This window comes from Amblyomma americanum, chromosome 1 (assembly GCF_052857255.1).
Source record: "Amblyomma americanum isolate KBUSLIRL-KWMA chromosome 1, ASM5285725v1, whole genome shotgun sequence".
In the NCBI taxonomy this organism is placed as follows: Eukaryota; Metazoa; Arthropoda; class Arachnida; order Ixodida; family Ixodidae; genus Amblyomma; species Amblyomma americanum.
Genome location: NC_135497.1, coordinates 193,008,505 through 193,032,611, shown reverse-complemented (window position 1 = coordinate 193,032,611; position 24,107 = coordinate 193,008,505). Strand labels below are relative to the sequence as shown.

Genomic DNA, 24,107 nt, shown 5'->3' with positions numbered 1-24,107 from the left:
TCCGTGACTGGCTTTCAGCATCCAGATTCTTTTTCCCCGTTCGTTTTGGGCGACAGATCAGGAAACCCAAGCTTTATGGTTAGAATGTCCCAACCTTTTACTTCAGTCGTTAGCGAAGCATCAGAAGCCCTGCACGGGTCCGTATCCGAGTCTAGCCTTGGCCCGCGGCTTCGAGTTGGAGCCGAGGCCAGGCCCGATCAGCTAACAAAAGCGCGGGCCCGGCTTACAATGCATAGCGCTCCCACGATCGCTTTTCGTGCACTCAGCCGGCTCAGCTGCCCAGCCTTGGACATCTACTGGCAGCGGTAGCCACGTGAAGACACGGTAAAACTGTGTGACGATGGGAACATGGGGTGTGGCTGGCGGTAGCCTTCGGTTTGGCGTATCCATTCTCCGCACGACACTGCTGTCACGGGAAGAAGCCGACGCTCAGTCCATTTATTGTCATGCAGTGAAGACAACCTAACTTGAATTTTAATTTTAAATTTAATTTTAATGAGGTACAATTTTGTTTGTGGTCCACAAGTAACAGGATTAGACCTCACAGTCGCAGTTTCAAAAGCACATTGCACTGAGCCCTCGATGCAAGGCAGGCTTGGAATACAGACACCCACCCAGCCAGCGGCGCGCCGCCGGGTAGCACATCGCTGCAGGAATCGCGCCGCTAGCATACGTGCATCACATTCTTGCTTCGAAGTTAAAGATACACTTATCAATAATCATGATTTATTTGTCAAATTATCGATATACTGAACTATTTCGATTTCTTCTTCTAGTTAGATAGATCCGACTTTACACAACTACACAACATTCACTAAGCTCCATCTCTCTGGGACGCACTGCCTTTCTTTAAACATTGGTGCACGTTAGCTTGGCGTAATTTACCAGTGAAGACAGGAATCATTTCCAATGTGCACCTCGAACTCACTCGCAGCTTTCAACTGCGCATGGCATTTGCATTTTGGTAGTGCTGTATGGAAGGAAGTTAAATGGAATAGATTTTTTTTTTGTATGTCAGTCGACGACCATCAATTCCACGTCGACAAAGCCTGGGTAATGTGTGAAATAAAAAAAAAAACAACGAAGCAAGAAAGATGTCAAACCGGCCAGAGTGTGCGCATCAATCTCCTGCATAGTGTTCGAGCAGCGTGTAATCTCGAGCCAATTGGTAATCCACTAGTACTGCCCTCTTGAGCAAACGAAAAACAAAGACAGAAACAGAGATGCATGAATCAAGTTAGCACTCCACTGTGCCGCAGTTTCTGGTTCGCGCTAAATGACACTCCTATTGAATTATGGCCTGCGCCCCGACTTTGACACTGAAAATATATTTTAACGGCGCCTTAATAATGACGTCTTCATACGTCCTTATACGTACATACCTTCCTTAGAAGTAAGGGCATACGGCCTTAGTAATGACGTCCGCGGTGTTTGCCGCAACGCGACAGTCTTTATCGTCTTTACCATGAATGCCTAGCCAAGCTTTTCAGTTTGTCTAGAATGATGCCTGTTAACGCATGATTTCATTGGCCACAGGGATATGCCCTGAGGTGACTTTTTCTTCGGTGCTTTTCAACAAAAATAAAACAAGGAAAAGACGCAAGGAAAAGTCAGTCAGAGACCTAACCTGACCTAACCTAACCGGCCCGTGGTGACCGGAGCAAATCAGTCACCGGGCCCTGCAGCCTCAAAAGTTAGCAGAATAAGGAGGGCTCTGCTCACACACTTGGGCGTCGGAGCTCCAGGAAAGCACGCGTGAGTGCCTTTTCAAGTCAGCGACGACTAGTATACTAGCGCGCAAGCGGCCCGTGTGTTGTCGGCAAAAGTTGCACACATCTTCTCCGAGCACTCATTCCATATAATGTGCGTGCAATGCAATGCGAAATGTGCCCGCCGCGACCATGCAGCGAGCTGGATGTCGGGCGCACTTACCGCGAGCGGGCGGAACTTGGCTGGGATGGGCACCCGGTGGGCAGCGCCCAGCATGCGCGCCAAGAATATGGCCCCTGTGAAGATGACGCTGGCGAAGCTGACGATGGCGAAGAAGCGGTACGAGTGCAGGCAGCCCGGTGGCGCGCAGTTGAATGCGCCCCGGCACTCGGCCACGGACTCGGCGCAGATGAAGGCCACCAGGCCCAGCACCTGCGCGCCCGCAAGACGTGAGGGGTCGGGCCAGAAACCGTCCGGCCCCTGGGGCAAAGCACTGTTACAAACGACCCTGTCGTGCTACTGTATACTGTTGCCAGCCTGATGACAATGTGCAAGGAGCAGATTAATAAAATTACACATTATGTTATTACTTACGTGACTACCTTCGTTATGCCGCACACATGTAGTCTTTGCCAAAGGTAAGGAGGCTGCATGGTTTGCTCCTCCCTCATATAGTGGAGCCCCTACGGCTTCCATAAAAACCAAAAGATATTAGAAGGTAGGAAAAAGGGTTCTCCTTACCTCACAGTGATTTGTAGCTTGTTGGGTGGGATAACTGTTCCGCTGTACAACTGAGAAGCAAACCGGGCAGCCTGGTTACTTTTGGCAAACACGGTACGTGCACACATAAGAATGTGCAATGAAATGTGTGCCATGCATATACGATCGCCTCTGTCAAAAGTAAGGAGTCCAAGGGTTTGGCTTCTGAGCCGTGTAATAGGGCCTGTGTAGCATCCGTGGCAGTTCTATCTTTCGGAAGGTTAGATTAAATCTGAATTGTTGACTTTCATGTCCCGGAGCGACGCGTGGGCTATGAGGGACGCCGTAGTAGAGGGCTCCTGATTTGCTTAGACCACCATGGGTTCTTTAACGTGCTGTGATCTCGCGCAGCAGGTGGGCGTCTTTTGCGTTTCTCCTCCATCGAAATGCGGCCGTCGCGGCCGGGATCGAACCGGCGGCCTTCGGATCAACAGCCCAACGCCAAGGCCACTGAACCACTGCGGCTGGTGTATCGTTCGGAAGGGTGAGGAAGACAGTTACTCACTTTCAAGAGATTTGGAACGTAGGCGATGCATGACGAGTCACACAACGTGGCGCAGCCCTCTTGGGCTCTAAACTTTTGACAAAGGCTGTACGCACATGCAAAGGCGGGTAGCTGTGATCGTCAAAGAAACGCGAACTGGATAACTGTAGCTTGTTGTTTATGGGGGTTTACCGCCCCAAAGCGACTCAGGCTATGAGGGACGCCGTAGTGAAGGGCTCCGGAAATTTCGACCACCTGGGGTTCTTTAACGTGCATTGACATCGCACAGCACACGGACCTCTAGAATTTCGCCTCCACCGAAATTCGACCGCCGCGGCCAGGATAGAACCCGCCTTTTTCGGGTCAGCAGCCGAGCGCCATAACCACTCAGCCGCCGCGGCGGCGTAAGAGGATAACTGTAGCGGGGAAGCAAAAAATACAAAAGTAGTATCTGGTGGAGAAGGCTGGATTCATTAACCCCTTCCATGTAGTGGCCTTCGAGACACAGACGTGAATATCGAGTGCGCTATAGCATTCCGTCTCCCTCAGCCACAGTTTTCTCGTTTTTGTTTTTGTACGCCGGCTGTAAGTACATGCGTGTACAGGCGTATACTACAGGCGTCAGCAAAAGTGGAGGGATCACGAGAACGGTGGCAGAACTGCTTTTCAGCGCACAGATCTGACGGTGCGTGCCTGTTGTTGAGATATACGCAGTGCGCTCTCCTTAATACGGTGGCCTGGTCACACAGGCAGTTCGCTCAGACGCGGCATGCAGGATATCTGGGCGAGAGAGCTCGCACATGCTAGCCGTTTCATGAAGCGATCTCTGTCGCAAGGCCCCAGGTAGAATCGAAAATTAGCATAATGTCATAAAAATGCTGTGTAAGTTGCAGTAACGTCACATGTTGCATTTGAACGTCACATTATTGTTAAAAACTAACAAATAACGTTATATGTTATATGCGAAACATTACTTTAACGTTCCGAATAAACGTTTTAATGTCGTCTTCTCAGCTGCATCAGCTCCACTGCCTCAGCTCTCGGTATTTTGGTGGCAAAGTGGACACTGTGGAAAGTAGTTGAGGTATAGCAACTCAGGGTATACGACTGCGCCGTTCGAAGAATATGCACATGCAGGATGTGACTGACGTTGAGATGTGTGCGAGACATATGGAAGTAGTGGCGGAAGAACATGCGTTAGCTGGGACAAAGCGTCCAGTATTGCAGCAAGACAGGCAGTATAGCGTGTCTGGAGAAGTTTAAAGCCTTTGCTGTCTTCAGCACAAAACTTCTGCATTTAGTCAAACCTGTTACACAACACGTGCCTGCTAGGAACCATTTGTATATTCACTTCCATTCGTCAGAAAAAGGCGCAGCGTGCTCATTTCAGTTCGGCGAATATTCGCTCCAGCGAACGTCTCCACAGGGTCCCCTGCCAGTAGTTCGTTCAAGGGGTATGCATGCCCTGCAGCACTGCTGACGCCCACATCCGACGCTAAGTTCGCATCCATTCTGCAGTGCCAGAAGCGGCTAATCGTGTTTTGTATTGAATGCGTTAAGAATGGTGCTTAGTAGGAGAGAGCGAAAAAAGAAGGGGACGAAATGGGAATTACATCGGTGAGCACAGTGGGCATATATTTGGCTAAACCCTTCGTTTGTTTTCAGTGCGACACCGTATGGTACACGATAAACTCGCGCGCAACAAGAACCCCGGTTCGAGCACGAGAATTCATATTGCACGATAAAATCAATTGCTGTTATAACCAGACTAGTTTTGTTAAGCAGTCCCTCATTTCGTGTATACATTTTTCTTGTTTACTTCGTTGACTGGCCACCATTATAGAAGACGAAAGCCGGGCTATAGCGTAGTTGCACCAGCCCGGATTTTCGGCCGGCTAGCATTGAGCGGTAATGAATGAACCAGATAAAAACGCATTTTTTTTGCTTCTCTCACCATTTCGACGATTTGGAAGATTCCATCCCTTGATTTGGCGTAGCCGACGTTAGCCTGAATTTTCGTTGCGCTGTCTTCTTCGGACGGTTTTCCCATGTCTGAAATGAACGGCACGGGAATGAAAAACAAAAACAAAAACTGGCAAACCGGTCGAATGTTAATTAGTCGGCTTTCATTAATGCTTTCTTTTTTCTCATTCTTTGTCGTGTGTTTGGCATGCGATTCACTTGCTTCCCGGTCGGTGTGCAAGCGGCCCACAGAAGAACCACCGCGAGTGGAGCCACAACACTAAACATGCACCCGTCGTTTTACACGCTTCTTTCCACATTTAAACGCCGGCATACAGTTCCACACATACCACTGTCTGCTTGGCGGCTCGTGTTAGGCATTCTAAATACAGAACTGTCAACATCACAAGCAGCAACTTGATAATATTCTGAGCCGTCTGAAAAACCTGAAGAAAAAAATGTCTCTGAATCGGGACAAGTTGCGAATCGATGTCGCTGTGTATATTTAGGATGAGACCAAGAATGAACGAAAAAGTTGGCAGGCGATTACGATAGTCGGTAATGCGAAGTTTGACCGCAGCTCTTCGCTTATTTTTAGTTTTACCACTCTTCGGGATCTTCACTTGGCAGCCACCTTCCGGGTGTCTATTCCTCCTCTTTTGCCTCGGCCACCTGCCAGGTGGCGTGCTCCCTTATAAAAAATGGTCTATGTACAATCTATAGACTTCTTATAGACTCTATTGCCTTCTGATAGATATTTCCTTTTGTCTATTCATAGTCTATTATATAGACTGCCTATAGACAAAAGTCTGCTAAAAGAGTACGGCCACAGAATTTCTGTAGCCTTTGTATTGCCTATAGACTGTTCTCTAGGATTTATCTATAGACAGTCTATAAACTTTATAGTAAGAAGTCTATGGACAGTGGCAGGTGGCGCTTTGTGTTGCTAGTCACCCTCTGGGATCTTCTAGTGGGAGCCGCCTTCCAGGTGGCGTTTCGCTCTGCTACTTGGACAAACGGTTACGCCGACGACTACGACGCGAAACGCACGAACGGGCGTCCAAGAGCTGCACGCTAAAAAACTTTCTAGCCCGCGGCCCGTGCGACATTCGTCATGTCGCGCTCACAACAGGTTTGTATAGGGTCGATTTATCTAAATGCTGGAAGCATCGCGAATAAAACAGACCAACTTGCATCGACCCTCCAACATACATTACGAACATTTGGATAATTACGGAAACACGGCGTGATAGCTCACTCCATAACGATGACATAATTCCGCCGTCTTACAAAATGTACCCTTGGGACCCGCCCATGAGAAGCGGTGGCGTTGACGTTGCTCTCTATGCTTAAGAATGCCGATACTGGGAAACGTTTATATTGTAAGCTGTGCACAGGCCACCCGACTCAACCCCTGGTTCTTGAGGAAATTGCAGGCCCACACGGCTGATTTTACCAAACATAAAATAATCATATCGGGTGATTTTAACCTCCCCGGTATGGATTTTGAACATTTGAAAACAGGTTCTGAGCCACCCAGTAAAGGGAATATTATTTTTGATATAATGCTTGATCATGACCATGTCCAAATTGTCTGAAATACGACCCGTGCCAACAGTTCTATCCCCGACCTGGGTATTGTCCCCAAATCCCATGCTGACTGCAAATTTTCTGTTTACATTGGATTCACGGGCATCAAAGTGGTTGTCGTTTCTTTTTGGCTACGTGCAAAGCGTTCTGATAGTGCCCCTGTCTTGAAAACGGTCAAGGATTATGCGCACGCTGCATGATGATGTCGGCATACTAAATTTCCTCGAAGCTCAGTTTGAGGAAATCACATTTTTGAAGAAATCTCATTCCAGATCAAGCTCGAAAAACGGGCAGATCCACACCATGCATGACCAGGGATATTATACACCTAAACAGGAAGGCAGAACGTTAAAGGAAGAAAGCTTCTGCATCCCGCATAATCAACGCAGCTCGCCTTGCTCTATCGCAGCCCATTGTTCAAGCCAAGCACTTCTACTTCAATACCACTTTTCAAACTTTACCAACCATTACCCTAAAAAACTTTGCAACTTCAAAAGGAAAGAAATCAAACCTGTTAATCAAATTTTTCACGACCGCGCTTTCGTAAATAATCCGAGATAAATCGCCCACCAGCTTAATTCTAATTTTCACACTGTTTTCTCTCATTCGGCTCATCGTCCTGATTATACGAAACCCCCCACATCTCCCAATGCTTTTTTTTTTCATTTCACATGAAAGAGTGGTTAACGTACTCCTCAGCCAACTCTTCATTCGGCAAATCTTCAAATATTCGCTTGGCAAAGATGGAATACCCAATACTTTCCAGTGACAGTATGCACCGGCACTAGCTAAATTTTTCGTAGTTAATTTTCATGCATCACTGCGACCCGCGACACTGCCACAGGACTGGAAGTATGCGCGGATTTTACCGTTTTTTTAAAAAAAAAAGGTGACCCTTTTTCCTTTCTTAACTACGGCCCAACTTCTATATTATCCTCTTCTTGCAAAATGCTAGAACACATTGTTTCCACCTACATATCTCACTTAATGGATGAACATATAGCACCTTAACATTTCAGCATGGATCTAGAAAAGGTTTTTCCACCGTCACTCAGGTGTCAACGGTTCTTGACAAAGCAGGTCAGGGGGATATAATATCTTCAGCTTTTTGTAAAGCTTTCGACCGTATGCATCATGACAAACTCACTCTGAAATTACAAACATTCAGACTTCCCGATTTTCAAATCGCCTGTGTTTCTGTTTACCTAACCGGTGGGGCTCAGTAACGTTGGCATGAACTAACACAGTTCGCATAACCTGCCAGTCCCGTCAGGGGTAGCACGGGGAAGAGCCTTGAAGCCTCTTGTTTTTGATATTTTAGACGTTATTGGGCACCGTAAATGTTATTAATGAACCTGCAAGGCCGCTATAGCTCTCTCTCTGATCGACAACAGGTTGTAACCTTGCTATTCACTGCTCCGATTGCAAAGACTGTTATCCACTGCTTAACCAAACACGCATCTTAAAGAAATATCACGGACAGCGCGTGCGCGAAATTTGGGAAGGCTTCATCATCCACGTAAAAAAAATTTGTGTCAGCAAACCATCCCTCACCCTGTTCCCTAAGGAAATCACGCTACTAGTTGTCGATGTTTACAAATCTTTTTTTTTGTTGTCCCTTCCTAAGTTTTTTTTGTTGTTTTTTCTCGGTGTTCTGCTTTTGTTGTTGCTCATTCAACCCTGGCCCCGGATCTCGTTAGTAGCCGAGCGGGGCACGTGCATTCCCTCTCGCCTTCGTATGGTATGAGTTGTGTCAGTCATGATTGCCTTTTTGCATCTCTGTTGTGTCAGCGTCCAAAGCCCATATGCGTTCCTGCCCTCCGAAATAAACACGTCGGTTGGCAGTCAGCGCTCGTCCTGTCGTCTCTCTTGTGTCCCGTCCTGTGCGCTGTTTCTCAAGATGGACTCGAACCAACTAGCCCGACTGTCTACTCTTGTTTACATACGCCGTAACGAATTCAAGTTTGGGAGTGACTATAACAAGTCAGTCCAACTGGAAAACTCGTGTAAACAACGTTTCCTCATCAGCATTGCGCAAACTACGCTTAATATACGTCATAAGCTTAATGACCCGTCGTCTCAAGTTAAGTACCTAGCATATACCTCTCTGATACGTCCGAAACTAGAACACGCTTGCATCATCTGGGACCCTTTCAATAAAAAACACACTGACACATTACAAAGAATTCAGCGCCTAGACGTCCGCTTTATATACTCGTACGGCCGCACCGATTCCTGCGTCCAACAAAATTCATATCCTTCAGTCGAGACGCATGTGCATAGGTCTAAAATTTCTGTGCCTATTATTGAACCGTAAACTACCGCTGCGCAATTTATTTAACGCTGCTCATTGCAAGGCCTGACGCACTCGCTTCGCAAGGACAAATTTATTCCAATATTCATTTTGCCCTCCAATTACTTGAACAACTTACTCAGTGATTGCTTTCAATATCTGAGTATGAAAGAAGCACGTAGTCTTAACAAAACACGTTAACCATGAAATCATGTTTTACTTCTGTTATTCTGCTTGTATTTCATGCGTGTACTCCTTTACATGAAGCTTTTATTCGCACCATTTTAAGGTTTATCTATGTCTTTAGCTAATGTATATGTTCTGCATTTTCAATGTTTCATTGCAGTGCAACGACTACGGTGCTTTTGTGGTATATACGCTGCAAACTTTTCTTTTTTTTTGCTTGTTAGCGCGGCCCCTCCTGATCGGGCCCAGACCAGCAGTATTTCATAGATAAATAAATAAATAAATAAATAAATAAATAAATAAATAAATAAATAAATAAATAAGAGCACATCTATACCGATAAACATTTACAATGAATTATTTTGAAAAACGTAGCGCACGAAACCGTTAGGTGATGATGACGATAATGGATTTTATTAGCAGAAAGATAGCTCGGTCAAAGCGCTACGGCACAAGGTATTTTTCGTCTACACAAGGCGGGGTCAAAGACCCATTTTTCATGCATTTCACCTCAAAGTAGCCGAGCACCAGGCCAGGGAAAGCGTATACCCATTGTATGGCCACGGGTACCCGTCAGCAATCGGATCGAACCCCGCACCTACCACATACGAGGCGGATGTTAAAACTACTAGGCCACCGCTGCAGTAGATGTCAGGTGGAGCTTACACGGCCAAGCACATGATTACACAGTTTCAGGATAGAAGTTTGGTTGTGACTAAATGTTTAGGGATATGAGCGCGCAGACATGGCTGCGTCGCAGTATCCAACCTATCGAAGCGCATATCCGATGCACTGTGGCGCACTGGGCATAATTATTGGTGAACCAGCGCAATGGCGCGACGCCAAAGAAGCAGACGGACGACACATAGCGCTGAGCCATGTCCCATCATCTCCTTTTGGCGTCGTGCCGTTGCGCTGGTTCAACAATTAAGAATTACGTCTGACCAACTCGCCCACTAATTCATGTTGCGCAGCACTCGACATGCGATGTGGCGGAGTCCGATGAGTCAAGCTAAACACTCCCTTCCGAAAAGTGTACCGTCAAAGTCCCACCTGACGAATTTATTTGAAATACTGCGTCACAGCCATGTGGAACCGGGAGTCCTTTTGAGATCTAATACATTTGCATGAACTCCGTGAAGTTATCTGGACTGCTGGGCGCCTTTTCTAAATACAGGCTCTTATTACACGTGTCTTCTGTGACACAGAAACGAACATCCATCTCGCCTACAGACACGACAATGCCGTTCCCAATTTTTGCGGTGCCAGAAGTTTAAGTTGCGACAGATGTTTGCTCTTATTATTCTTATAAATTAGTCATGCCTGAATTACAGCGGGTGTGGCCCACCTTCGTGACAAACTCTGCAAACGGCTTGTGCCAGGTTTTATTACGAGTGTGCGAGCTATATATATACATGAAGGAAGCCAACAGTCACCGAAACCAAGGTGCATTGGGGAATGTCTTTTTTTTTTTTCTGCTGCTCTACAAGTAGTTTTCTTTAAATCAAAGCTTAATTGAAGTATTTTTCTCCCACTAATCCGCACTATAAATTTATAAAAAAGACATTCCCCAATGCACCTTGGTTTCGGTGACTGTTGGCTTCCTTCATGTATTTGTCAAACGAGCCCTCATTTCCCTTTACTTGTCTGCTAATATATATATATTCCTATTTAGAGAGCGTGTGAAGATGCGACGGTTCTATCTTGAAGTATTACACTGAATGGGCGCGCTTCGAAAGGGCTGAAAGGGCACAGTAAACGTCCAGATGAGCACTGCAAGAGTTCTAGATCCTGCGCGAGGGAAGCGACCCTAGCCGCCATTCAGCAAGAAGCACATGAGTTTGCCTTGTTGACGAGCAGGCTTCACAAACGTGCAAGGCGACGAGGAACTCATACCGCAAACGCGTTATACAATTCTGATTCGAGGCTCAATGGCGAGATTGTAAAAAAAAAAATAACAAGCAAACAAGAAAACCTACACTGTGCTTATACGTACTCACTTGCAAACTCCTCGAACCATGACGATCGGCGCCGCATCGCGCAGTTGGGTGAACGTATACACACGCAAATCGGACGCGGCCTTAACTCTATGCAGCCCCAGCGTAAGGCAGCCCGGACAAGTCGCCCTACTCTCGTGGCGAACCGTTGCGCCAGCGCAGAAGTGCATCATGCACAAGAGGCCAGTAAGGGGGAGAGAATAGCGGCGACAACGCAAAGGGACAATTCCCGTGTATCCATTATCTTGTCTCAGTCGAGGGCTGCCGCAACACCGGGGGGGGGTCGATCGACTGACTGCCTGCGATTACTCATTGCCGAGTACTGCAAAGTTTTGATAAAGATTACTCCAGCACTCATGTGGAGGGGAAAAAAAAAGTTCCTAGGAGGGAGCGTTACGTCATGCGTGAGCCGTCCTCCGCTAGCCAAGCTGTCGAAGCCGTTCACTATCCTCTCTCTCTCTCTCTCTGGGTCGCCAAAGCGGGCCATGGCCTCGCCCAAGAAAACTTACCATCATGTGGGCCCGCCTTCCTCCCTTATTCCCTCCCGAGGGTATTTTTTTTTCCTTCATGGCAAAGACAGTGCTGCTAGTCCCGAGAGCGCCACCGAGAAAGCGGTGCTGCGCGGTTTAACCACATGACTGTACACTACAGCTGCCATGTCAGCGCCACGTAATAAGCGAGAACGCATGACACTAGCAGGCTGCACCTTCGGCAATGGCAGGTTTCCTTCTTTTCTGTGAATCTCACGTTTTGTTCTGGAATGCAGTCCGCTTCGTCACCGTCCGCGCCTCCGTGCCTGAGGCCGAATAAGGGCAACTCATGTTTGCATCCCCAAGTTGTGTCTACCGTATGCACCACAGAGTGCCTCAATGTTACCTTGAGGGGAAAGTGTGCCGCCACCGTATATGCGAGTCTATTAAAGAGGCATCCACCGCAACACCATTCTTTCATCCACCGCGGGAATGCCGGGAAGACAAGGTTTCGTGTTTGGCATGGCTAGTGTTGGGCCGTTAACGTGGATGCTGCCTCTGAGCCGAGCCGCGATGCTCTCCCTCTGTGCGCAGATAAGATTATTTCATTAGTGCGTGTTTCACTTCTTCAACCCATCTAACGCAAAGTGAAAGTTCGGTGCTAGGCTGGTATGGAAACATTCACAGTCTTTCTTCGAGGTTTGCCTCGAGCACAGTCGTATTGTTACGACTGAATACACATTTTACGTCCAACAATAGATTGCCAAGCCAAATACGCAACCTAATCTTCCAGGCATTCCTTCGGCTTTCCATGGTGGATGAACTATCGTAGCACCATATTCCCTCTAGGTGTTATCGAGATATTCTATACTGATACAGTATGGCTTCGCCGCTCTACCCGAGTGCATTCGAGTATAGCAAGGGGAGACGGAATTAATGGCAGTGCTGCCTGATTCTTGAACCCAGAACAGGTTTCGATTAGCAATCCTGTTAAACCCGATTTCTACCCCTCCTTCTAGAAAACCTAGGTTTTGTTGTGGGCAACGCTGAAAACATCACAGGGAAAATCAGCGGACATGGTTTTTTCCAGAAGAGAGCTTTAGGTCGACTGGCGATCTTAAACCTGTTTTAACTCCTGCTATTAAAGGACGCGGCTTAAACTTTTAAAATTGTGAAAGTGCGTTTTGGAAGCGAGAAGCCAGAGCATGGGCACTGGACAGACGTCTTATTAGGGGTAACTGCGTCAGGCGCTACACCCATGCTAACAACGTCCTGCCCCAAGTCTTTCGTGCATTCAAAATGGCCGCTGTGATTTTGAAGGAATATTTTCAAGGTGCAGAACAAAAGGCGGGAGGTCTTGCACTGGCATGGAAGAACTGCGTATAGGAGATTAATGTAATCTACTTGGTGAAACAACTGCAATAGATTAGGAAACAATTCAGATTTGGTAAACTGCTTTTTGGTGCAATCTACCATTATTATGTGCTTTATGAAATAATGAGCAAAACAAACCATTTTATGCTCCGCACAAAAACCAGCGTTTATATTAAATTTTCTTTTTTCTGTCGAAAATCAGCTGATATAATTCGAATTCAGAATTTTTTTACTCAATTACCTGCTTTTTACCCGGACTTGAGCTAAAAAGATATCGCCCGACTCCCCCCCCCCCCCCCTCCCCCTTGATTCCCCTCACCGAATTTAGGAAAAAAAAAATAAAGTCCAAAAACATACGTCATTAATTTTGTGTACGTGCTGCAGGCGCATGCATCATGAGCCGGTTGTTTCGGAGTTTTGCCACAGCTAATTCGGCGACTAATCGTGTAGCAGATAAGCCTGCGCATTTTGGTATGCCTGCAGATTGCGGCACAAACTCTCTGGACGCTCGCCGGCACCACCAAAACGTTTTGAGTGCATACAGCTCGTGAAAGCTGGCGCACTCAGGTCGATGCGCTATCGCTCAAGGGCACCGCTCACTCGGGATGGGACAGGGGCAAGCAGACATCGCACGCAAACGCAGCACTTCCGCAATCGGTCAATCAACGCGGTGCAGAAACATCTCCGAGCGCGTATCTTGCGTCGGAAGCAAAGGACAGATTGAAGAGCCTCGATCTCCGGGCCGCTTGTTTGCCGAGCGCACGCGGCCGCAGCTTTCGGCGGCCACTGGAGCATCGCGTTCACAGTTTGCTTTGTGCGCGCACCTTGGGAGCCGCGGCATGGAGGCGCAGGCAGCGTGCGTGACACCTCTCTTCTCCTCTCCCCCCTTTTCGCTGGGGCCGCGATTAATCGCGCAGAACCGATCGGCCGCGCGGCTAAGTGGAACAAATATGACCCGTGGCCGGGCGAATCGAGGCACTCATTGTGTCCGTCTCACCAAGGGCGACTGAGCGTGGCCGCGGTGAAACTTCCGCGTCTCGCGGCCGTCGCGCGACCTCCGCACCCGAATCGAGGCACCGGGCAGCACCGTCAACGACGCCTCGGGGGAGACGCGCTCCGGCTTAAATGCCCGCCGCGAAGATTCCTCGCCATTTCCGCAACGCTGCGCCGGATGATGGGCGCTCCCGTGCGCGGGACACCCTTTGTCCGGCGCGCACGTGCTCAGATGCTCGGACCGCCAGCGGGAAAGCGGCGCTCTCGGTCACAGGTGGTCTCTCACACGACCCTTGGCACGGTTCGCGCTGAGAGCCGCCGCCGCGGAGGGTCTACTCAACGCGCGCGCTGCGACGACTAGGGACAGCGGCCAGCGGAGCTTCGCGTGTGCGCGAGGGTCGCATTCGTCGTTGTCAGGGTATCTCCCCTCATGCACTTCCCACTCCCTAAACAGCCTGCCACCTTCATCTCAGAGGAACCAGCGCAAAAAGAACAACGGACGAGAAACAAGGGGACCGACACGGACGGGGACGGAATTTCGGAAGAATTATTGCAACGCATTTATACAGTAACCAGTCAGAGGCAATGACGCACAAGCAGAGCAAAACAATCTTTTGATCGGACAATGATTCAGGAATTAAATGAAGGGGCAGTGGCAACAAGCAAGCAAAAACCAACACAGCTCTTTACTAAAAATATCAAGGAAAGAAAAAATAAAAAATTCGAAAATTTTGCGCTGGTTCTTCTGAGATCATGGCCTACCAACTAGCCAAACAACAAGCTTTGCTACCATCTTGAGCAGTGCAAAGAAATTGCCTAGCAAAGTTGCTCAACGTGCACCCAGTCATGACGTTACACTCATGCGGGCTAACTCTGAGAGGGCGAAGACACTGCGTATACACCTCATCCAATCCATAGTTTAGGAGTCTCTGAGCTATCTCACCGTACTCAACTCGGGGAATTCCGGGGCAAGATGGCTGGCATTTGATGACGCGGCGTTTTACATTTTTACGTGCACGTGATCAGTTGACCATGTTAGCGATCGACGGATGCCAATTCGTGCATCGCGGTATCACGAGTGCACCGCCTTGGGAAAACTCCGTGCCCATTTGCTAGCCACGAGTCCATAACGCATTTCGACGCCCTTCATAGCGCAGTCGTGCACAGGGTTGAAGAGGGGGATTACTGGCGCACTGCACGACTTGGACGCACGTGCACTGGCCACCTTGTTGAGAAACTGATCGGGTATACGATGCCAAATTGTGCTGTGTGTGCGCCCTCGCCGGTCACAGCACGCAGAAAGACAGCCGCGGGACGGTGCGTTAAGAGCACGATGCGATTAATCGCAGCTGCAGCGTACAGGCCTCGTTACATTTAACGCGAACGTGTTTTCGACACCCTCTACTTTCGTCGGATACTCAAGAGTTATCCTTCAAGTATTGCGTCCATTGTAAGCTAGGTTCATTGTGATTGCAAAAAAAAAAAAACGCACCTAAAAAGCGGAAATTTAGGCTAAGCAGCGTAAGATGAGCGTCGGAGAACCCTGAACACCCGCCGAAATTAGACAGCCGCCAATTCGAACCTTGCGGCGTCCTGAGGTACCAGAAGCTAGTAACGGGTGGCTTGATAAAGCGGTCACGTGAGCAAGTACTTAAAAGGGTGCAGACACAGAATTTGGAACGCAGAGAACCGACATTATGAATGCGTTCAACGTCCCATTAGCACAAAAGCCGTCCGCCGTCTATGACACGAAATTCGGAGGATATCAGAACACCTTTTGACGCGGCACCGAATTTCATTTCTGTGCCGCGTCATCGCGGTCAACGCATCTGCGCATGCGTTGCTTGTAGTACATGTGGATCAAGATTTTCGCCCGCCAGCGTCCGACCCTTGGCAGTGCCTGCATCATCACTCTACGTCAACATGCGCAGAGTACTGTGCGCCGGAACTCCAGGTGGCGACACAGTTCAACCAAGTTATAAATGGGTCTCGCGCTGGCTTCGCAGTCACTGGGAAAGGCAGCATGCGGAACACTAATCCATTCATCTACCTTTAGCAGTTCTACATAAAATGCTTTCGCATTCTCACGCGTAAGCACTCTTAAGTGCCTCTGCCGATTTTTTTTATTTCATGGGCGTTATGAGATGCCTTCTAGCAAGTTCCATTCGCAGGCGTTGAGTGGAGCATAATTTAATACAATTTTGAATGTTATCCCAGGAGCCACTCGGCATTTCCACACGCATGGAGTGACGTCAAGGCGCACTTCAGCGCTTGCGCCAACCGAGGCCGAAACTGCTGGCACAAAATCGTTTGTAATTAATTGGTCACGCTGCGAACCGATGTTTCGACTTCATTTTATTATTACCAGACCCGTAAGTCTGTTTCAAGGCAAAAAAAAAAAACTTACACCCAAAAACTTTGCCTCTGCAACCCCGTTAACGGTGTCAACTGTTTGCATGCATCCTCACACAAGCCAGCACAGTAACGTAATCGGTGCTGAGGAAGTAAGAGGCTGGCAGGCGGTATTCCGATGGAGGCGACATTCGATGTTGAACAAACGACGCTGCTTGCATACAATTCGAGTTTTGCTGATTTCGAATATGCTGGCTCGTCTAATTTTAATTAGTCGCGTCAAGCAACTAGCACGAGCCAGTGAACCCGCAATCATTTGCGCATTGTCCATCATCGAGGGAGCAAAGTGACATGCGTGTGACTGCATGAACGAAGAGCCGGGTTCTTTACCCGCGGTGCGGCGGCACCGTAGGCGTATTTTTCTCGGTCAGTCCTGTCGCAAAAAAAAAAAGAGAAATGTACGTAACCTGATGATACGATTACATTTACGTACACCTGTACGCGGCAGAAAACGCCTGTGCACTTAGGTCGATAAGCAACAGCATTCGGGGAGCCAGGGCGTGGTTTTGGTTTCGCGGGCCTATGCTTCGCATAGAAGTCAGAGGCTGTGGGTTTTGCTGCTCCGGCGACGGCAAACGTCCAGCAAAGTGAGCTTTAACAGCCAGCTGTCACTGTAAAATGTCTTTTTCTTGTTATACAGACCATTTGTACGGGCAAAGGCGTTCCGAATGCATCTGTCACGCTGGGATTAACCGTGTCCGACACCGTCCGGGGCATGATCTGTGTGGTGTGTCCATTGGTGTCAGTCTTCATTTATTAAAAATCTAAGTAGTCATAAGTTTACATGCACAAGGCAAAGGAAACATTTTTCCAATTTAGACTGGCTAATGTCCGCTTGTGTCAAAATCACGGAGGGTAATTTCGCTATGACTCAGAAGTTTTCCCTTGAACGGCAGTTTCTTCCAACCTATAGACAGGAAGAAAGGAAGAGAAAAAGAAAGCAGAATGGAAGATAACAATCACGATTTCACTAATGCAGGTTGTACCGCAGCATATTCCATACTCTCTGAACAGTCCAAACGCACACACTATCTTTGCTTATCATAAAACACGGATAACTGAGGACTATATATGATTGGGAATAGAGGAAAAGGAACATTTTTTACGCCATTGCTTTCATTGGATAATTTAAGATGAGGTAATGCTGACGCTGGCTGGTCGACCTCTTCGACTTAGCTAATATTTCATATTTCATTGCCTGATGACTGGAAATAACAGATCTGCTACTGTTTTTGTCCAAAAAAAAAAAAGGTTCTGAAGCGCAAAAAATTCTTGATTACGAAGATGTGGGCTCCCGCGCTTATGCGCACTGCTTTTCATACTCCATAACGGGTTATGAATAATTTAAGATATGCTGTTAGGAGGTGCCTGAAAATTTCTAGAACAAATTGACGACCCTTTCATGAGCCTTTTTCAAGGCTCGACCCAACTGTAGCTGCGAAAAAAAAAGTTGGGCTGAGGCTTAGCTAAAGTGTTAAGCCTGGATATCTCGAAGCGAAAAGCTTCGTGGCGATGCTCGTGGTTTAGCTTAAGGTTTCATACATAGGGTTACAATTTGGGTATACCTTTCTAGCCTTTCCAAAACGTGTTGTCTTAGGTATACAAAGCTTGTACAATCTATACAAGGCTATTAAAATCTCTTTATTTCTACTTCTTCAATGAACACAATGTCTTGCACTTTCTGTAAAGCCATAAAGATGGCCCGGTGATCAGAGTAGTAGCAAGCAGCTGTGCTTGTGGCTGCTACGCAGTATTCTGGCGTTTCAGCCGCTTGTCTAGCCTTGCACTTTTCATATCTTCGCTGCTTTTGAGCCAACTCCCACGCCACCACTTCTGGGTCTTCTTCCATGGCGAGAGGTCAGACGACGGAGTCAGCGCGCGGTGGCTACGACGGCTGCGGCAGCGGCGACCACCTGCGCTCCGCGTGACGTCACTCGGTTTCACGGTCAGACGACGGAGTCAGCGCGCCGTGGCTACGACGGCTGCGGCAGCGGCGACCACCTGCGCTCCGCGTGACGTCACTCGGTTTCACGGTGAGACGACGGAGTCAGCGCGCGGTGGCTACGACGGCTGCGGCAGCGGCGACCACCTGCGCTCCGCGTGACGTCACTCGGTTTCGCGCATGCGCAGCTGTGGCAAATCTGTAGTGTGGCTCACGCGAAGCCCGGTGTTGACGAGCCTAGTGAAGCTTTTCGCTTCAAAACCCGTCCCGCGACGTGTCTCAAAATCGGGCATTTCTTGGGGCAGTCGGGAGGCAGTGGGGCAGTCAGTAGTTAAATGACTGACGCACTGTGAAACCCCCATAGGAATCGCAATAACATACCACGCCGCGCGACATACAATCGAAGCTTCACTTCAAAGAGTGTTATGCATATGCAGGCCAGGGTCTTGACTCCATCACGAGCTTCGCACCACCATGCTTTAGCTTCGTATTATCCATGCAACGCACTGAAAGCTTCGAGCCTGTACTTGAATGTGCGTTGTCGTGCGTTTTGCGAGGCATAAACGTGAATTCCTGCATAGGTACTACCGGCTTTTAACTGGAGCCTAGGCTGTATATCAAGCGCTGCGTTAAATTATTGCGGCTATTAAGGGGATTTCACATATTACCCCGAAAATTTACTGAACATTTATGTAAAAAAAATGTCTGCGTTTGATTCTTGTTTGCAGAAACCGGGTTTCTTCACAGTTACAAAGTGGGTCGAACTTTGCAGAAGGGTCTCATTAGTGAGGCTGTATCTACCAGGTATATTATGCAAAATTTTTTATGGTTACAAACATTTATACAACGCACAAAACCTGTACAGAATATAAAAGCATATCAAAAATATTTTTTGTCGGTGGACAAACTTTGCTGCGTCGTGCTTTCCTCAAGTTTGGGGAATATTTCCTTGCACTTAAAATATACATGCTAGTGAATTTTATATCATTAAGTAGATCACCTTCACCATCATCAGCCTGACTACGCCCTATGCATGCTGGACAATGGCCTCTAACATTCCTCACCAATTAACCCTGTCTTGTGCCAGCTGCGGCCACCTTATCCCCCCCCCCCCCTTCTGCTACGGTTATCTTGCCTATACGCATTACGTGTCCTGCCCAAGCCCATTTCTTCTTCTTGATTTTAACAAGGATGTAATTAATACGCGCTTGTTCCTCCACCCACTCTGCCCTCTTCCTGTCCGTTAACGTTTACACCTATCATTTTTCTTTCCACATCTCTCTGTGCTGTCCATAACTTAAGTTGAACGCTTTTCGTTAGCCTCCACGTATCTACCCCATAGGTGAGTATCGGAAAGATACAGCTTCTGTATACTTTTCTCTTGAGGGATACTGGTAAACTGGCAATCATGATGTGAGAGAACCTGCCAATTGCGCTCCATGCCAATCTTATTCTTCTTGTTATTTCTCTCTCATGATCCGGATCTGCGGCCAGTACCTGCACCAAGTACACGTATTCCCTTGCCACTTCCAGTGCCTCGCTACCAATTGCAAACTGCTGTTCCCTTCCGAGACGGTTGAATATTACAGCTTTGGTTTTCTGCATATTAATTTTTAGACCCACAGTACTGCTATACCTTTCTAACTCATTGATCATGATTTGCAGCTCATCTCCTGAGTGACTCAGGAAGGCAATGTCATCAGCGAATAGCAGATTACTGAGGTATTTTCCATTTACTCTCATCCCCAATTGTTCGCAATACCTCCTGTAAACAGGCGGTGAATAGCATTGGCGAGATCGTGTCTCCCGGTCTCACAGCCATCCTTATTGGAATTTTTATGGAGGACGAAAGTGGCTGCAGCCGTTATAGATATCTTCCGATAGATTTTACATAAGGCTTTTCTACATCTGATTCCGCAATGCCTGCATGACTGCTGAGGTTTCGACTGAGTCAAATGCTTTCTCGTAATCTAGGAACGCTATATATATTGGGTAGCTATATTCTGCGCGTGATATACAAGTGTAGTTTATTTGTACTTTAAAATGAAAACCTTCATATATAGCAAAACACTCCCCGTGCGCCAAGTTCCATAACTTCTAGCAAAAAAAAAAAAAAGAGCTGTGTATATTTAAGAAATCGCCAAGCGTAACTGGGCGCACTCTCCGAAAATCATAAGTTCACTCTAACAATTTTCGGGCATCTCCTAGCAATATGTTTTGTTACTTACAATATATGTTCTGCAGAAGCAGCAGTGCGCGTTAGCGAAGGAGTCCATCTCTTCGTAATAAAAAAATGCTCGCTTCGTAAAATTTTTCCCCAACAAAAGTAATAGGAGATACGTTAATCCCATTCATCAGGCCAATGACAAAAATATTAAATAGTCCGAAGATGTCGAAAAGCGATCCTTTGCGTGGCCTTATCTGAAATCTCCCTATTACACTTTATTTACTTCATTTGTTCTCCTTTGAGCTTATCAAACGCGAACACGGGCGGCCAATCCTTGCGTATAGTAGCTAGCCGTAATTTTTGTCTGCCTCAAATTGTGCATAAAAATGTGGGTCTAAGGACAGTGCAAACGCACTGCTGACATTTTTGTCGTAAAAAAAAAAAAAACGTTTCCCATTGCACTTTTATGCGGTTGCGCACAGAATGCTCAAAGCAGGAAGTTGAACCGGCTACAAAAACGAGCAACGAATGCACGAATCATTAGCATGGCAGTACGAAAACACATAAAAAAGTATGCAACGAAAACCACTGTACGCATAGCGAAATACGAGAGACCTTGATTCACAAATGAAAGTATGACCACAAGATGAGTCTTTCATTGGCTTGTAACCTACATCCAGGGACAAGAATGCGACTGGTGTACAAAAGATTGCTGCTACTCTCTCCCCCCACAACCCTCCGCCCCCCTCCCCCCCCCCCCCCCCAAAAAGAAAAAGAAAGGCGTAGAGTTCCGCGAAAAAAAGTTAACTACCTCAAACTGTAGAGAAGGGGTTTGATTCTGTGTACCTCGAACTCCCTGCAAATAAGCTCTTGTTCCCATTGAAGTTCCGCAGGCTTATATATATATATAACACCAGACTCCTTGAGCGAGGCCTCCTCCCGTCCATTTGTGCGACAGCTGGGAGACAACAGATTGCACCGAAACTTCCTTATCTACTGCGAATTGCGAAAGTTTCGGCTTGAGGAAATGTTTATCGGTTTATCGGAGTTTAACGTCCCAAAGCGACTCAGGCTATGAGGGACGCCGTAGTGAAGGGCTCCGGAAATTTCGACCACCTGAGGTTCTTTAACGTGCACTGACATCGCACAGTACACGGGCCTCTACAATTTCGCCTCCATCGAAATTCGACCGCCGCGGCCGGGATCGAACCCGCGTCTTTCGGGCCGGCAGCCGAGCGCCGTAACCACTCAGCCACCGCGGCGGCCCGCTTGAGGAAATGTGAGAGTGCGGGCATAACAGAGGTATTATAGCTCTCAAGCTTTGTGTAAGATCCACAGAGTACATGAACACCCTTGGCATTCGTTTTTTTTTTTTTATCTTCTTTCGGCTGACTTGCTACGCACGATCCTGTGAGATGAACGCTTTCATCCTCTGATTCACAGACTGCCACTGTGGCGTACCTCAGGGAAACGGTTGGAAACCTTAAGGTATACGCTAGGCTTAGGTAACGCAATCGTTCTTGGAGTCAGCTAGTGCTACCCTCCGCTTCAAACCAGCTTTTCAGTTGGCACCCTATAATGGGACGAGCTAAGGTTTTCACGTTGCACACCCGGTAACCCGCGCACTCTCCAGGCGCCGTAGAGGAATTCTGGGCGCTGTTCATTATGAGAGCTCGTTCGGAAACGTTTGCTGTTCTTGGACGCCTGCGTTCCGCCCGCAGCCGCAGAGCGAAGCTACGTTGACCACGAACGCTGGTACCGCTGCCACCCAGGGCGCATTGCACAGATTTCCGATGCGTTTTAGCACATAAGCACTCGATTAGTAAATTCAGTACAAAAATAATTAATGGATGTTTCACTTTCCTCACAATCGAAGGAGCGGCTGTACGCGGCGCACCATAGTGGAATGCGGATCCGGATTACTTTCGATCAACTGGGTTCATTTAACATGCACGCATTCCGCCTCCATAGAAATGCAGCCGAAGTCAAACCGGAGACTTCGTTCAGGACATTGTCTACCCGAGTGGAAACCAGACATGCAGAAGGGAGGCTGCACGCCTTCTTTTAATATTTCTGCAGGACACTGATCTTGTTTCCAAATGGCGGCAGCAGGAACGGGCTATGGTCAACTGTGATTGAATGTGTGCGTAGATGATGTCTTCTGGAGTGGACTACGTTATACTGTGAGTGAAGGTGTGTATGGATTGTGGCACTGCAATGGCCTATGTTATACTGTGAGTGAATGTGTGCATAGATGGTGACTGCGGGAGTGGAATATGCACTATTATAAGTGACTATGTGCATAACGGGGCAGATCCGACAGGTTTTAGGTCATTATTAGCATAAGTGACTCTACGGCGGAGCAATTGCCGGCAGAATAAGCAAGGCTAATCCAACCTGTAGCACTCAACACCTCAACTCAACTCCAATCGGAGACCTCGTGCTCTGGAGCACGACTCCGTAGCCACTGAGTCAGCGTGCACGGCGGGTATTAGTACACGTGCTTTTTCAAAGCTGTTGGCAGTCTGTCAGGAAGACGAAGCACCGAAGCCGACAAACAGTCATTTGCATGCGGGTTGCGATCGCTTTGGGTAATCTTTACTAGCGTTGCGCGGCCGCGAGTCTGCGTGCGCTCGTACGTTTCGCGGCGTCGCTTAAAACTAATCGTCCTTAAAAGATCAGTGGCACATCGCTAGTGTGTGCAAGCCACTTGCTAAAGCAGGGAGCGCTGTGTATCTTGTGCTCTCTGCTGGATGCGGTTCACTTGCCGCACACCCGTAGCGAAACCCTCATCACGTGGGGGCCTTACTGCATTGGGTAGGTAAAACGATCACCGGGCGGGGCACGGCACCCAAGCAGAATTCATCGCAAATTCGCTCGGTCCGACCTCGACGTCCACGTCACATGCATCGGCAGTTTAAAATAGCAACAAAACGAATTTCGCTGCTGATCTACATTACGGTATGCACCAACAATGCTCAACACGGAAAATCGCCGCTTATACTGAGCACTTTTCGTGCTGAGGCCATGGACAAGTAGACGAGAGCAGGATAAATACAGAGAACAACAACAACAACAAAAGAGCAGCTGAGCCCTCCCCCCGCGTCCCTCTTATACCCCATTTATTCGCGTCACCTGACCCCTGGTGTACGCCTTATCGGCGCGTACTGTGCACGTACGCTCGAACTCTGCACGTGCGCCCGACTGCGAAACTTGCAACTGCGACGCGCCGCGATATTGAAGGCCGCCACAGTGCTCGAAAAAAAAGCAAACCGGTGTTGGAACGCGGTACGACAGGTCGGCGCACCACGTACAGCGCGACCACGCGGCAGCAGAGACAAATCAGATCATCTTCCCCGGCCTGGCCTTCCCGGTGGGGCTTTTTTCGAGGAAGAAAACGGGCTTTCTTTTCTCGTTCGGCTGACCCGCACACAACGAGACCGTGCCGGGTGGGCACGCAGGGATCTTTGCCTGCATGTTCCCGCTACACCGCGGATCTGTCCGCGAGGCCATTTGCGCACTCTCGGAGCGGGTGAGGTGTGCGCGAAAGCTGCAGTTTGCATGCGCGGGTTTCGACCGCACCGTTTGAAGCGAGAATGTGAATGCTGCTGCGGCAAGAGCGACGAAAGGTAGTGAACGCAAAATAAAAGTACTTCTACCGCCTTCAGCGAACAGAACGAGATTTTTGCTTGTTCGCCATTCCTCTTTGTATACCGGATTCTCATAGTCGGCAACTTTGTCGGTATTGTGCGCATCTTTCGACAACGC

The 24,107-nt window shown here is 48.1% G+C and overlaps 1 protein-coding gene across 2 annotated transcripts in view; it reads right to left on the bottom strand.

Annotated features, from left to right (window-relative positions):
• The window catches only part of LOC144114418 (uncharacterized), a 32,197-nt gene that overhangs the window by 5,805 nt on the left and 2,285 nt on the right, over positions 1-24,107 (bottom strand). The window contains exons 1-3 of one of the 2 annotated variants that reach the window (XM_077648148.1): positions 10,985-11,138; positions 4,908-5,005; positions 1,933-2,142 (exon numbers count right to left, since the gene is read on the bottom strand). In XM_077648148.1, the coding sequence (XP_077504274.1) occupies positions 1,933-2,142; positions 4,908-5,005; positions 10,985-11,021 (345 nt within the window). In that variant the 5' untranslated portion in view covers positions 11,022-11,138. Of the gene's footprint in view, positions 1-1,932; positions 2,143-4,907; positions 5,006-10,984; positions 11,139-24,107 lie in introns of those variants that run through there. The other variant, XM_077648147.1, reaches the window with a different exon arrangement.